This window comes from Benincasa hispida, chromosome 4, assembly GCF_027475165.1.
Source record: "Benincasa hispida cultivar pf3 chromosome 4, pf3_genome.v1.1, whole genome shotgun sequence".
NCBI lineage: Eukaryota > Viridiplantae > Streptophyta > Magnoliopsida > Cucurbitales > Cucurbitaceae > Benincasa > Benincasa hispida.
Genome location: NC_143481.1, coordinates 3,809,851 through 3,825,992, shown reverse-complemented (window position 1 = coordinate 3,825,992; position 16,142 = coordinate 3,809,851). Strand labels below are relative to the sequence as shown.

The 16,142-nt window shown below is 30.2% G+C and overlaps 2 protein-coding genes across 3 annotated transcripts; one reads left to right on the top strand and one right to left on the bottom strand.

Moving 5' to 3' along the window:
* The first annotated feature begins 3,368 nt into the window (after window positions 1–3,368).
* Window positions 3,369–10,086, top strand: LOC120076851 (putative HVA22-like protein g). Of its 2 annotated transcripts, none has more exons than XM_039030797.2 (7): window positions 3,369–3,553; window positions 4,297–4,342; window positions 4,433–4,531; window positions 4,617–4,673; window positions 5,675–5,738; window positions 6,581–6,790; window positions 9,788–10,086. In XM_039030797.2, exons 2-7 carry the CDS (start codon window positions 4,311–4,313, stop codon window positions 9,860–9,862), a joined length of 537 nt encoding a protein of 178 aa, XP_038886725.1. In that variant the 5' UTR covers window positions 3,369–3,553; window positions 4,297–4,310; the 3' UTR covers window positions 9,863–10,086. The 2 variants fall into 2 exon arrangements, with proteins under 2 accessions (XP_038886725.1, XP_090169133.1); XM_090313007.1 differs by having other exon boundaries at window positions 9,749–10,086.
* Window positions 10,087–10,952: 866 nt separating this feature from the next.
* On the bottom strand, window positions 10,953–15,910 carry ATE2F2 (winged-helix DNA-binding transcription factor family protein). Its single transcript, XM_039030796.2, has 13 exons — window positions 15,492–15,910; window positions 14,767–14,944; window positions 14,566–14,619; window positions 14,386–14,471; window positions 14,151–14,239; window positions 14,012–14,066; window positions 12,741–12,793; window positions 12,595–12,645; window positions 12,455–12,503; window positions 12,296–12,361; window positions 12,130–12,206; window positions 11,827–11,974; window positions 10,953–11,459 (listed from the first exon to the last, which is right to left on the bottom strand). The coding sequence occupies exons 1-13, from the start codon at window positions 15,738–15,740 to the stop codon at window positions 11,382–11,384; spliced, it is 1,233 nt and encodes a 410-aa protein (XP_038886724.1). The 5' UTR covers window positions 15,741–15,910; the 3' UTR covers window positions 10,953–11,381.
* Between the last annotated feature and the right edge of the window lie 232 nt (window positions 15,911–16,142).

The window sequence follows — 16,142 nt, the reverse complement described above, 5'->3', positions numbered from 1 at the left end:
TAGACGATTTGACTTTTTTTGCCCTGTTATTGATTTTTTTGCCCCTGAACGAAGTCCAAAATTAAGTAAATTGTAACATCCATAATCCACCAAATTACATAAATTGTAACATCCATAATCCACAATTCACAATAATCCATTAAATTGCAGAAATTTTCACATCTATTAATGTAAATTAAGTAATCCATAACCTTAAGAATTAAAAGGAAAAAAAAAAACTCAATCCACAACAACATCCACAATCCATAATTCATAATTCGCATTAGATTACCAACATGCTAGAAATTAAATTAGCAATACTAATTACCAACATTACTAACATGCTAGAAATTAAAAACAATGACTTAAATTAATATATAAAATAAATGAAATGGATGTGCACGGACCTTGTTGAAAGCTTGAAAATAAACATCAGAATCGCAAGCAATGAAAGGGGAAGGCGGCGGGCGACGTGAAGGGGGAAGATTATCGGCAGCGCAAGATGAAGGGGGGCGACGGTATGAGCGGAACGACATCGTGAAGGGGGCGATGGCCGTGAAGGGATACCGGCGGGGGAGAGGGAACGACGGGGAAGAGGAAAAAATGGGGGGGTGGGGATTAGAGTTTTAATATAGAGAAGAAGACGAAAAATAAAGGAGAATGGGATCTGATTTTTTACCAGATCCCATCTCGACGCCGTCCGATGGGTGTCAGGAGAGCCGTCTCGTCCTTATGGCGTCGGAGAACACCCTGTCTCCCAATGACCGATTTAGGCGTCGGGAGAGCTCATTTTTCTTATAGTGGATTTTTTTTTTTTTTTTGCTAATAAAAGCCATTGCTAATTTGTAGTTTTTAAGATCATCCAAACATAACTTAACGATGTGATTATGTATTTCAAACATAATTTAGTGAATAAGACACTTATTACTATCTAAATATCAATTGTTCAAACTTCTCAGTCGAACTAAAAACTTGTCATGGTTAATATTTTGTTCAATGGTTAAGATATTTGTAAAGAAAAAACAACTAAATTTGTTAGTGTCAAATTATGCATTTCTCAAAGTTGGCAGAGAAAGATATGTGACATTGAGATAAATAATTTATTAAAATCTCGTTTGATAATCATTTTGTATCTTATTTTTGTTTTGAAAAATTGAACTTATTTTTTCACAATGACTTTTATTTTTCCTATATAATATTTAAATTCTTAACCAAATTTTGAAGATAAAAATAACTTTTTAGAACTATTTTTTAAGTTTTCAAAACTGGTTTACTAAAATATAAACAAGAAAATTTAAAAGCCAATAAATGAGCCTAATATTTATAGGCTTGGATTATGACATTCACTAAATTAAGATTTTGGCTTTTTTTGTTTCAAAAGTTGAAATTGCGGAGAATTGAGCCATTGATTTTTTACTTTTGAGATGATAATTTTGGAATATTTTTATCCTTTAAATTATACTCATATTTGTATGGTATTTTCGAACTTTCGTATATGAAATTCAATTTCTTCATTTCTTCCTTCTCTCTCACAAAATTTCCAATTCATTAATTCTCTATGTTCTTTTTTTCCGAGTGACGTTGTAGATTTCCAACAAAAATGCAAATACGCTAAGTTTAATAATTTATATCTAATTTTTAGTATTAAAAGGCTTTGATTTTCATGTAAATTCAAGCCTAAATATGAATAAAATACCGATTATCACTTAAAAGATGCAGGATTAGATCTCCAACTCTATAATGATTTTTACAGTTAAAAATTTATAAGGGCATTATAATAGTCAAAATATGTGAAATTGGCCAAAAAAGACAAAAAAAAAAATTTGAAAGCATCATTTGAAGTTATAATGTTGGAGTTGAATGTCTTAAAAATTTGGGGAGGTATTAGATACTTTGCTCATAAGGTGGGTCCATATGATACTTTACTCAATAATTGGTAACTCAATCGCTCCCAATTTTTCATTAGCATTTATTCTTATCCCTGCTGTGACCTTGGGTAGTTCACAAGCCAATCATCATTTGGAAAAAATGCGAACTTTTCAAACATGGATAATTTTCATGGGTTTTTTTAAAAACACTTTTTTCTCATATCAATCTAAAGGGTCCGAAAAATTGAAGGAGAGTATCAAATTAGTTAAATAGTCCATGACTATAATAGTATGCATTTAGATATAGACTAAGAAATACAAACATAGATACGGATACGATACGATACGGGGATACGTTAATTTCTAAAAAATTAAGATACAGATATGTTGAAAATATGTGTGTATATATATATATATAATGTTTAATTAATTGCTATAATACTTATTCTAAGTTTGATTAAAATAGATTAAAAAAAAAGAATGAAAACTTGAAAAAAATCCAGTAACGTCGAGTGATTGTTGAGCGACTAGAGTAGACGGTAGGAAAGAAGTAGAAGATGAAGATTGAAGAATGAAACTGGGGATGAAGGAGATGTGAATCATGATTTCTAATAGTGAGAGAGAATTGAATAATGAAGATTTAATTACATTTCATTGTTTTTTTTAATTTTTTTTTTATGTTTTTATCATTTTTAATTTATTTTGTTTTGGATTGCTCAATTTAAGTGGATTTTTATATTTTGAAGTGATTTTAAAACGGTTGAAATCACTTTTGTCATTTTCAAAATCATCGTGAAATATGTTTAATCCTTCAAAACTAATTTTGATGATATGAACATTGTATTTAGAAGTGTAAATTTGAAAACTAAATTAATTTTAAGTAATTAAAAGTGTGTTTTCGAGTGATTTTAAAAATGAAAAAAATGTGATTTTTGATAATTTTAAAATCACTCCTAAACATGTACTAAAATAAAATAGGGTGTGGGTTGAGCTTAAATTTTGAAAAAAAAATGACTTACTCTTTACGTATCTGGAAGCATATACGCGTATCTGAAAGTTAAAAATAAAAATTAAAAAAATTAGATACTTCAAATCACGTATCAGACACATATCTAAACATATTCGTATTCGTATCTGATACCGATTCTCTGCACAATTAGAAGTATCTATGCTTCCTAGGATGTAGACTATTTTAGTAGGAGAGAGTAAGTACTCGTGGGCCAAAATGAGCTTAGTATTGACATGTGTTGATCTGATATATGAGGTATAGGTTGAATCCCCACCATTGTAATTGTGGGAAATAATAAACAGTTATTTTTCATAAACATGGGTGGGTTATAATAATCCAAACACCCTCATTTGAGGGGGTAAAATTGTAAATTGATGCTTCATTTTAATTTGAAATGAATTTTATAACAAAAGTCAAGGATCAAAATTCTGTTCACATGGATAGACACAAATCTCTCTCGTTCTCTCTCCAACATGCTACCATATAAATAGCCCCACCAACGCCTTCCAATTTCCGAAAATTCTCAGAGGCAAAAATCAAAATTAAAACAGAGATTGGTGAACGGAGCGAAATTGAGAGGTCTCCCTGGAGTTCTATTTGATCTAGCTGCTTACGGACCACTTCACTGCCGCCGCCGCCACCGCCAGGCTCGGAGTTTCGGTCATATTGTAATTCGTTCTTCAGCTTTCTGTGCGAAGTGAGTATCAATCAATTCTCACTTGTCTTCCGTTGCTTTTTCATTTCTCTTGATCGGTTAGTTTGAACTATATGTTCTCTACACTTAATATATTTATCATTTGTTCTTCCTAGCTAATCTTGATTTTCTTTCTGTTTTTACTCGATCATTTACCTGTGTTGAATTGAACTGATCGTGCTGATGGATTTCGTTGCATTTCTCTTTATTTTATGTATTTTTCTTTACAATTTTCTAATACTTGCTTGAGAGCTACCCTAATTTACCGGATGATGCTTGAGTTGTTGTTTCCGCTTGATTTTCTACTTAGTAATCAATTTGTTTGTCTGGCTGTTTCCTCTTTTTCGATTATGCGCGATTAAATTAAGAGTCATTTTGCTTTTATTACTGTTTCGTTTCGTTTCTGGCTAGCATCTAAAATGCTCACGGAAAGTGAAGGATGTGTTCTTCCAATCACCGAAGTATTGCTTGTATTCGTGTGAATGCTTTTGTTCTTTGTTCATTGCATTCATTCCACTTGTATTCGTGTGAATGTCTTTGTTCTTTGTAGATTCCATATTGACACACCACAATCGGCTAAATTTTATGTTTTTTCACAAAAAATTATAGTTTAAACTGCCGTTGTAGTTTAACTTTATTTTTCCTATTTGAATTCCCCTACTTATTCACTTTCGATATCATTAAGAAAGTAATTATACTTCAGGTATCAGTTTATCTAACTCATCCTTTTTTGTTCTAAATCATAGGTCCTTTATACAAAATGATAGGAGCACTAATCACCAGAGGACTCACGTATGTTTATAAGTTATAATTGTACTCTCGATTTATATGTATGAAATTGTTGCTCTACAAATTGTAATTGAGTTTGGACTGTGGCGGTAGGATGATTTTGGGCTATGCCTATCCTGCTTATGAATGCTACAAAACGGTTGAAACCAGCCAGCCAGAGATTGAACAACTTCATTATTGGTGCCAGTACTGGCAAGTTACACAACTCCTCAAATTTTGCAGTAATATATCATTTCTTGATTTTCTAAGTTTCATGTTCATCTCTTGGTGGACGCAGGATTCTGGTGGCTATATTGACAATTCTCGAGAGAATTGGCGATTCTTTTATTTCATGGTAGGCTTCTTCTTTTCTTTTTTTCTTTTCCCTTCAAATTTTAAATATATTACAAATGATATTGGAAATCGTATTGAAAAATCCTTCATTCTTTTAACGAAATTTTTTAATATAAAATTATACTTGGATAGTTAAATTTGAATTGTTTCCTTTTTAGCTTCTTCAAATATTCACATTGCTGCTTTCATAAACAAAAATGTTGATGTATCAATTTTATTAATTAAATGTTGATGAAAATTTTATTAAAAACTCATATAACCAAAGTTTAAAATATCTATGAAAGTTCCTTAAAAATTTATAAAAACAAAATTTAGATTAATAAATGAACGTTCCTTTTTAAATGTCGATCAATCTTTTATGTTATGTTAAAAGTCCTAACATGTAGCAATATTGATAAAAAATGTCAACCACATACCATTCATAAAACCTTGTTCCAAAGCACTTGGTTATTGTATAGGCTTTTTTTTTTTTTTTTTTTTTTTTGGGCTGTGTTTACAATGGTATAAAACAGGTAAAATCGCACTCAAAGAAAAATGTTGATATTTAGAAATAACTTGGTCACACTCTCTAAAAATTAGTTTTAAATTTTCTTAAAAGAAAAAATTGTTTCATTCTTGTTCCCAAACAAATGTCAAGGTCCTTTTTAGTTTCTAAAAAGTATCTAAATTTCTTTTAATTTGAGAATCTTGAAAGTATTAGGAATAGGTTTTTAATAAAAATAAAATTTAATAAGAGAAAAATCCTACGTCAATCAAATGTCATAAATTTTCAAATCCAAATAAAAGGATAATGATTAGTTGCAGTCTAAGCCACACTCAATTCTTAAGTTCTCCTTCTCTCCACCACACAAAAAATAAAAAAAATAAAAGTATATTTTTAAAAAAACTAAATGGCCACATGTCATTTTTTCATTGGAGTGGGTAATGTTACCATTCTTAAGATCGTATTTTGGTGTCCTATTAGCTTTTTATTATTATTATTATTTTGTCTTTGGTTTGAAGGTTTCCGTTCTATGGTGAAGCAAAGTTGGCATTCTTCGTTTATCTATGGCATCCAAAAACCAAGGTACAAGACTATCCTCAATTATTAGTTACTTTGGTTATAATAAATTATGATTTAAATGATTTATGTATATTTGATAACTATTAGTTTTTTAAAATTAAAGTTTATAAACACGAACTTATAAATATTAGCTTGTTACTTTCGCCTATTAATTTTTATGTTTTGTTATCTACATTTTAAAAATATTTTAAAGGTTTCGTTTGACAACTATTTATGTTTGATTTTTTGTTTTAAAAATATTTATACTTGTTCCCTTTCAATTTCTTTATTATGGTTTTCACATATTTTAAGAAAACACATGAATTCGTAATCAAGTTTTAAAAGCAAAAATTTATTTTGAAAACTTTTTTTTTTTTTTCGGTTTTCAAAACATAGTTTGGCTTTCTAAAATATCACTAAAATTTGAATAACAAAATATCAAAACTTACGATGGAAGTAAGGTTTATAAGCTCAATTTTCAAAAACAAAAAATTTAAAGCTAAAAACCAAATTGTTATAAAAACGAGGCTTAGAAAGTTATTTTTAAGAATTTGTTTTTGCTTTGAAATTTGGCTAAAGAATCAAATGTTTACATAGGAAAAACGAAAACTATGATTAAGAAATCATGGGAAAACATACACAATTTTCAAATACCAAAAATGAAATAGTTATCAAGTGAGACTTAAGTGGTTGGTTTTAATTCTAGTTAATTAATAATTAATTCAATCACGAAGTATAATAATGTAGATTATGTATTAGCAATTTATATTTAGTTCCATAAAAAAGAATATACATACATATTAACGAAAACTTTGAGGAATGAAATTGGTGATTAAAATGTTTGGTAAGCCACGTTGTGTTGACAGGGAGCGAACCATGTGTATGATTCGTTTTTCAGACCATATGTTTCAAAGCACGAACCTGTAATTGATCGGAACTTGTCGGAGTTGAAGCTAAAAGCCAGCGATGCTGCATTTCTCTACTTTCGAAGAGCTGCTTCCTACTTTCAAACTACTTTGTTTGATATATTTTCTAAGATTAATACTGCCACTGCTGCTGCTCCTCCACCTCCCAAGGTTAATTCAACAACTTCCTTTTTCCTTACAATTGTTCCATGTCTTATAATTACAAATTTGGTCCCGTCCTTTTAGAAAAATTAAAATTTAGTCTCTATAATTTTAAAAAGCTAAAATTTAATCCTTATAATTTGATAAAATTCTTATAAATAATCCCTATGGTAGGACATATAAATTTATGATAGAGACTATTTACGAAGGTTTCATCAAATCAATAGGACATTCTAAAATTTTCCAAATCAAGAGATCCAATTTTCCATTTAACCATTTATAGTATTTCAGATTTAGTAAAATTGATTTTAGAAGTGAATTTGAATGTAATTCAACTAGTTTAAATGTACCTCTTTTGACCAAGAGGTTAGATAATCGAATTTATGGTTTTCATCCATATATATTTTTTTTAAAATATCTTAGAAAGGATGTCTTTTTGTTCCCCTTTTTTTTAATGTGGTAAAATGTTTCTTAATATTTAAAAGTTATTGGAAATGCTTTTAAAGATGTAGTTACTTCAAAATATGTGCTTATAGAAATATTTTCAACAATTTTGAAATATTTATTGGTTATTTCAAAAACTTTAATTTTTTTAGAAATTCATTTAAAGATAGTAGTTATTTCGTCATCTTTTTGGAAAAGGTAGATAACAAAGTAAAGAAACTAATAGGTGAAAATAAAAATTTATGTCAAATCATGAATGAGTAATTACATCCAATCTCCAAAAAAAATCTCACATCTTTCTTTCACTATTTCGACCCCGGCGTTGCTTGGTCGGTCTTGTTTCAAACTTTCTCTTTTTGAAATAGAATAAATTTTTAAAAACCAAATAGTTATCAAAAGGGAGTCTTAGAAGCATAATTATCAAGTTCAATTTAAAATTTTCCACACTTCCATACGTGGATTTTGTATCTTTTTCTTAGTTCAATATGGTAAGATGAGAATTCAAATCTTTTAAGTGATAGTATTGAGTCCACAATTTTTATTTGTACTAAAAAATAAAAAAATAAAAAAAAAAAACTTTCAAAAGTAAATTAATTTTAATTTATGATAGAATGAATTAAAATATAAAATGCAATATACATTTTAATTTCTATGTAATTTACAAAAATTGACGTTGAAGGATTCAACTGTATTTGCCCTTAAAACTATGAAGATTTTTATTCAAAAAAGAAAAAGAAAACTAAGGAGATTTAAGGTAGGTTTCACTCTCTCACATCGGTTTAAGATGTTCTTTTTTGGGAACTACTTTTAATATGTATTTTTTTAGCTTTAAGAAAATGTGTTTAGAGGCACTACATTCAAAAGTGATTCTACTAATCACAAATGTACGTATCTTATTACTACACTATGATTTTGTCAATCACTTTTAATTTAAAGTCACTTTTTGGTGGGTAACTTCTCTCAATTGTTACAAAGAGTTTTAGTTTAAATATTATTTTAGTCCTTATATTTTCAATTTTGATTCATTTTACTCTCAATTTTGATTTATTTTTATTCTTGAACTTTAAAAAAGATTATCATTCTTATTTTTTAAAAATAAAAATGAAGGGAGCAAAATGACAACTTTTAAAGTATAGAGATAAAAATAAACTAAAGTTGAAAGTATAGGAATCAAATAAACATTTTGAAAGTAGATGGATCAAAATGGAAAAAAAAAATAAAAATATAAAGACTAAAGTAGTATTTAACTAAGAATTTTATATAATCTAATTTTTTTAAGTGTATTTTATTGGCTAACACTGTCAATTTTTTTAAAAGATAAAGTACTGTCAGAAAATCACATTGAAAATTAAACTGAGACTCTAAAGTAGTAACCCTGTCACAAGTTACGCAAATAGAAAATATTATTTTTCTTTGACAGGAATAAAAGCATAGCGATAGCCTTTTTAAGGAGAAAAAAGAAACTTGCAAAAATGAACATCAAGCATTACATGGAATGTGCCATGATTTGCAAGGATAGAAATATACTTGATATTTAGTAATTCTTCTAAATAGAACGTTATTAAATTGCATAAGTTTAATATTTACGTGTAAATATTGAATAACAAATTGAAGATGTTTTTAGGTTTATTTGAAAATTGATTTTCAAAAACAAAATTTTAATTCTTAAAACCAAAAAAGAAAAACTCAAACAGGTTTTTTTTTTTAGTCATTTAACATGGGAGTGAATTTTAGGGCATGTTTACTGCTCCTTAATAAAATTGTTGTAATTGTAAGAGATTTTTTTCTATTATTCATAATTTATAAAATATTGTTAACTAATTTTCTAAAACATATTTAAATAGACTCCACTTTTTCATATTACAATTGATTGAAAAGTAAACATGGGTTTAATAAAACAGTAAAGCAGAAATTTACTGACGTCTTTTTGGAAATAAAATTAATAGGTTAATTATAAGTGGCCTATTTATTTAATAATATAGAAACAAACAAATAAAATAAAGTTTCTAAATTTTATTATTTTTTTAAAAAAATGTCTTCAAAGAGCTGTTAATGTTCAGTTTATTTTCAGAAAACAAAATCATATCAGTGGTAAAACTCATCGGTCCAGTCATACTAAGCATGGCTCAAAGCATCTTCCTTCAAATCCTGTTAATAAGCTCTACTCTTAAAACAAACAAAATAAATTATATTTTTAAAAAAATAATAAAATGAAGGACAAATTGCAAAACCCAACTATGAAATATAGTGGTAAATGTAATTGCATCCTCAAACTTTTAATTGTAAAAGTTGGACCCACAAATGATTAAAAAAAAATTGAATCTACAAGTTTGAGGGACCAATGTTAACATTTGTATAAGTTTGAGAATTCAATTTTTAAAATTGAAAGTTTGAAGATATAATTACAACGACCACCATACTTTAATAGTGGTTTTTAGGGGGGGGAAAATTCTACTCCCTCACAGTAAAGAATTTGGACTTGAGAACTTTGTGTGCTTTATTAATTCACGTGGCTTTGTGTAGCCCAGTTGTCCTAACAATGTGATACAAATGAGATTACAGCCGCAGAAGCAACCATCATCTCTTTCGGAAAATAAGCAGGAAGAAGATGACGAAGATGAAGCGAAAAACAAATGAGATGGCAATGGCAACGGCGGAAACAATTAAGAATACAATAATAATAATAATAATAATAATAATAATAATAATTGTAACACAAAGAAAAGCAATTCCAAAAGAAGAAAAGCAATTCCAAAAGAAAACTCCATATTGTAAAACCATATTATCAACCCAATAACGAAAACTGTAATAATGAAGATCGATTATATATTAGAAGTTTCTCATCCTCTTATTTCTTTTAACTCCACTCTCTCTAATCTATTTCATCTTGTAAAAGTATATTATTGATGTGAAAAGATTAAATTTATCTAAACCCATCTACTTAACTTTTTAAGTTGATCGGTGATTTAACCAATGTTAAAAGACGACTTTGAGGTTTTTCTTCTTGAAGAGGTCACGCAGTATAAAGCGTAAGTCTCAGATTAAATAAAAAAAATATTTTACACATCTTAAATTGGTATGATCAAGTAATGCTAAACATGACCGTCATATAAAAATGTAAATAATAATAATAATAATAATAATAATAATAAAATATTGCCCCATAAATTTTCACTTAATAAAAAATTCTAAAAGGATATCTTTAACTTCACATACTATGGTCACTAATAGGCCTTATTTATAGATACTATAAGTATTGTCTTCAATGTCCTCAAAGCCACAATAGTAAAAATAGTAATAGTTCAAATTGTCACCATCCAAATCTTTTATATTTTAGAATGAGGCAAATCATTATTATTTTTCAAACTACTAGACGAGTCATTGAAATTTCAGAAAGGCATAAGTCTCTTATGGTCAATAAATACATAAATCTCGAGTTAAAAGTTAGAGCCTTGTCTGAAGGTGTTAGCTTCAATAACATTTTAAAACATTGGACTACACATATTGGAGGAGGTCATGTACATATTGTCATTGAGACCTTCTACAAATTTGTAAGCCCAGATGAGGACTGTTACTAGGATTTGATTGTAACCGGGGCGGAGACTCAAACTTACACCAAGGAATTAAACACTAATGTAATTTTATTAGGCAGAGGAACTTGACTATTACTATGTTATTGGTAAGGGAAAACTAAAATTCTCAGTTAGAAATAGAAAATATCATAAAATTTATAAAGAAAAACAACATCTTCTATTAGTATAACACCTTTGTTTTATAGTCTAAAGAACAAAATCATGAATTACAATATCATATAAATATGGATATGTAGATATATAGCACAATTAATTGCCCTGAGCATTTGGAAAGAGTAAGGAAATAAAAAGAGGAGCTGTAAGTAGGGAGGCCTCAGGCATACCTCTTCAACAAAAATGCTGTGGACTGTGGAGAATAGACATAAACACTTCATATCTTTGAGCTGAGAGTTGATAATACTTCATTATTACTCTCTTTATTTTCTGAGGAATTCCTTCGGAGGTAATTTCTGTAAGAGAAATGGAAAAGTGTTGAAACATCATGGCCTCTTTGATGGAAAAAATTTGTGTCGTGCTCCATAAAGAAAACCAGAGGTTCTTGATTGTTGGTCTTCCGGGACAAGTTAAAAGTTGTGTTCCTCACCCCATAAATGAGTAATACTCACTTGTGAATTTGATTGGAACCAGTAATCATCGTCTACCTGCAAAAAGAGAGCTCCGGGAAAATTAGGTTTCGTTTGATAATCCATTGGTTTTTCGGTTTTTGGTTTTTGAAAATTAAACTTCTCAAATTTCTTGCCATGATTTGCGTTTTTCACAAGTAAAATGATTGAATTCTTAGCCAAATTTCAATAACAAAAAACAAGTTTTTATAAACTACTTTTTTAGTTTTTAAAATTTAACTTGGTTTTTTAAAACTTTAGCAAAAAGTAGATAAAAATGCAAGAAATTTAGAAGTGGAATAAATGTTTATGGGCTTAATTTTTAAAAACTAGAAATCAAAAACCAAATGGTTACTTAACGAAACTTTGAATGCATGACCGCCTTTGGCTTTTAAATTGGACCTACATTATTATGTACAGGTAAAATTCTTTGCATTCCTTGAAATTCTTGGAAAGGAGAAGTACTGTTGGTAAGTATGCTAGGATTCCTCTGCTGTATTGAAGATAGTTTTGCTTGCTTGGAAATATTTTCTTCCCGCCCTTGTTTTGCAGTCCTACAGGCACAAAAAAAATCATCATGTTCGAGATGGATATATACTCGTAAAGCGAAGTGGAAACTCAAGATGAATGTCGTGTAATAGTAAACGAAATGAATTCCGAGCAAGAAGAGGAGGCTGGCATGGAGAGAAGAGCTAAGTTTGTAATATACCTCAAGAGGTACAAATCAATTGGCCCGGTGGTGCTTTTGATGATCAGTCTACACTGCCTCTCAGAAAAACAAGCCTCCTGGTTTATATAGGAAACTTATATATCAGATGCTAATGCTAATGGATTAGAGAAGTTGCCAAAATTTATTAATTTAAGATGATAACTACCTCATCCGGATCGGGCACTTCAATACAGCTAGCTTGGGGGGCTTTAACTGCTATAAGTGTCTGATTCTAATCCAGCAGTTACAGAACAATAGTGAGTTAAAGAGGAAATTGTTAAATTTGTAAATTTTATGGAAATTACCAGAGCTGAAGAAAAATAACCTTAAAGCAAGGAATTCGCAAGATATCTTCTTCTGTTATAAAAAGGTTCCTGGTATATAGTACAAGAGGGGCAAATATTAAAGAAAAAGAAGCAAAATGTAACTTCGATATGAGTAAAAAGATTGACGGGACAATCTTACTTCCTGTGATTTGCATTTTCCTCGAGATTTCTCAGAAGTTCTTGTTTCATCCTGCATAAAAAGCATCAATAAACCTTTTATTTTTCTTTTCTTTTCTTATAAGTAAGGGAAGGAAGAATGGTCTTATTTTCTAAGACCCAACCAACCTTATAAGTTCATCAAGTCTGCGTTCATCTGCATATAAACTTTTAACTTCAGCCTGCAATAATAAGATCACAATATAATGACTAACAATTTAGATTATGCTAACTGTGAGTATGAATTATAGAGTTGTAAGGTGCAAAGCCATTTCTATTATCTATACCAGTAGTAGCATTCTGTCGTATGATATTTTTCATCATATCCATTGGAACTATAAATCTTCAGCAATGTGCTCGATGGTGAATTTACAGTCTCCCAAACAATCAACATGACATAATGTCAGTGTTAATTTCTAAATTCTCTGTTGGTCCCCAATGGCAAATGTCTATACTAGAAAGGTCGGAAAGGGAATGGTACTCCAGAAGTTAGTTAGAGAATGTTGTATATAGATTTTATAGAGGGGCAATGAGCTTGAGATTATATCGTTACATTTGGCGAAAGGTTTGAGCATAGTCATCTCCAATAAATTGAGAAAGTGTTAATAAGGCGAATTGGTGTTCTTTAACTTTCTACTAGTAAATCAAGATTAGATAATAAAATAATCTTCTTATATGTGATAAGCTTCTAACATTTATTACATGTTTGTATGACCCTACTTAAGAAGTAGACCAACAGTGCTGCGGTTCATTAATTATTCCAAAATATGGCTATTAAGTATGATACAGCCTAAAGGATAAAAAGAAGAACTTGCTCCAAGAATCAAATCAAATCTCTTTTATGAATAAAAAGTTGTGAATACAAGAAGATAATTCTCTATTTATAGAGAATTGGAAAACAAACTAATACTAATCTTAATTTAATCAAGGATTTAACCAAGACACTCCAATTTACTCTAATCTTACTGCATCAATTTAGCTTCAAGTATAATGTGACTTTTAGTTCACCTATTTCAACAAAAAAAAAAAAAAATCGATGAAGTTTCAACAATAATTACATTAACGAAACTGAAAGGAAAGCTCAAATTAGAGTCATTGATGTTAAATTCACGTATAAGCATGATAATTTAATTTAAGGCCAGACCATTTCCAATTAAAGGTACTTGGCATTGGATGATACGAACATATAATTAAAACAATATACTTAGTTCTTAAATGTTCAAACATCATAAAGACGGTGCACACGTAAAAGGAACTAACTACAAGATGTGTTGATCGGAGGGCAAAGTATGACCAGTTGAGCTGTGTATTTGTAAAATAATCAATGAATATACCTATCATTAACAAAAGCGAAATCGAAATTTGAAAAATAAAATCTCCAAGATAAAAATGCAAGGCACCTTTAATGTACCAACTTGATCGTTGAGCTCTCGAGGCCCACGCCTCTCGCATCCCCTGTTCACAAGATTTAAAGTAATGCTTACTCAGTGCACGTTGCAGTTTACAATGGAAAATTAAGGATAATGTCAATTTAATTACTTCCAACGTATGTGGTTCGTCGTGGTTTTCTCTATGAGACCAATTCCTTCAAGAACATTTGTAATGTCATAAATCCTCCTCTTTTGAACCTGTATCAAACATTATTCTTAAAATCTTGTTACAAAAGAAATAAATAATTAATAAATCTAAGTATCAAACTTGTAGAGGACAATAATCTCAGCTAATTTGAAGAGCTTCTCTAAGACCTTCCAGACGGGAAAATTAGATTCTATACCTTTAATACGTCTGCAGTTTTATTTAAATCAAGTGTTCCATCTTCAGCCTCCTGAACTAACCTGATAAATTTTTTTGTCAAGAAGCCTGCGGATTAAAATACACAATTTTTCAAATCTCAACGGCCAGGTCCAGTGTGTCTCGTAAGATTTTATTAGAAAATTGTTCACCTCGACTTTACCTAACGAGCTGTCGTACCGACCGTTAGTAGATAGATTAGGACCATCAACAGGCTCTACAACAAAAAGAAAACCCATAGAATAAAAAAAAATTGAAAGAAAGAAACTAAATGTGCATAATGCATAATGAATGGGATGAGGCCAGAAATGAAATGCATATGAGATGAACTCTAACCAGTTGGCTAGAAGGATATCGTAATTACCATCTATTGATTTTTGAGTCCTAGACTTCGAATTTTTCTGTAACTTCGATCTTTTGTTTTGTTTTCCAATGGATACTGGTTCACATGAAGAATCATTAGATCGCATCCTCTGTTCAGAGGCTACAACTTGTCTACTAGCCAAAGCCTCGGAGTCATTAATATCATAAGCTCGTTTCAACTGTCAAAAAAATGTTGGTCCAATAAAAGTTTAGAAAAGAAACAGAAAGATAGAAGTCAAATAGATCGATATTTAGATCATCGGTTCTGATATTAACGAGTTCAAAGGCATTCATAAAATATCGAAAAATTGCCTCGCTAGTACCTCGCGACATTTATGGATAGGATCTTACAGAAAGGCACTCCACTACGCAAAAACCGGAAGCAGATTACAATTGCTAAAATAGAAAAAATCTATTACTAAAAGCTCAAGAGAGACAAACATTAAGATGTGTCCCAAATCTTCACAACTCTAATTAAATTCGAGATAATTCTACTGGTGGAGTAACAATTTACACATTAATTAACAGCTAATCAAATCGAAGTAGAAATCACGATCCAGATTCATAAATCCACCAATCTTTACTCTAAAAAAACCTCGCAAACTCAATAATTGAGTATACACACCGATCTTCGAACTTAAATTAACACTCAAAGAAGATTGATCGCACATCGGGAATCAGAAAACAAACAAACAACAAAACGAAGAAGATAAATAAGAAACTCACGTCTAGTGTAGCAACTGCAGAATGTGCGTCGGTAGCAAGACGGCCGTTGCAATCGTTGGACTGATCCGACGGCGGAGAAGGCCGATGGTACTGAAGGAAACACAGAGGCGGAAGAGCTGGAGCTGAGGAGGAGGAAGAAGAAGAAGAAGAAGAAGACATGTCGCGATGGTGAGAGTGAGAGCGAAGGAGATGAAATCGGAAATCGGAGTGGCGGTGGCGGAGGATGAGATCTTCGACGGCGTTCGACATCGGAAAAGATGGAGGAAAAAGGGAGGGAGATATGGAGGATTTTGAAGATTGGAGGGAAAGAGAGAGAGAGAAGGAAAAAAGAGGAGAGAGAGAGAAGAAAGAGAAAGAGTACGTAGAAGCGGCGAACGAATCAAAAAAGGAGAGAGAAAGAGATGGAATATTGGAATATAAATAATAATATTAATGAGTTAAAAATACCATTTATTCTCTTACTTTTTCAATTTTAGTTCATGTATTTTAAATAAATTCTAACTTTTTTAAGCAGAGGTATATAAGAGCAAACCAACCATCAAACTACAATTTTAATTCCTCATCGATGATGATGGAAAAAAATACTATTGAAAAAATATTTTTTGGAAAAAAAAGTAACCTTAGAAGAATGTCAAAACTGTAATAGCATGA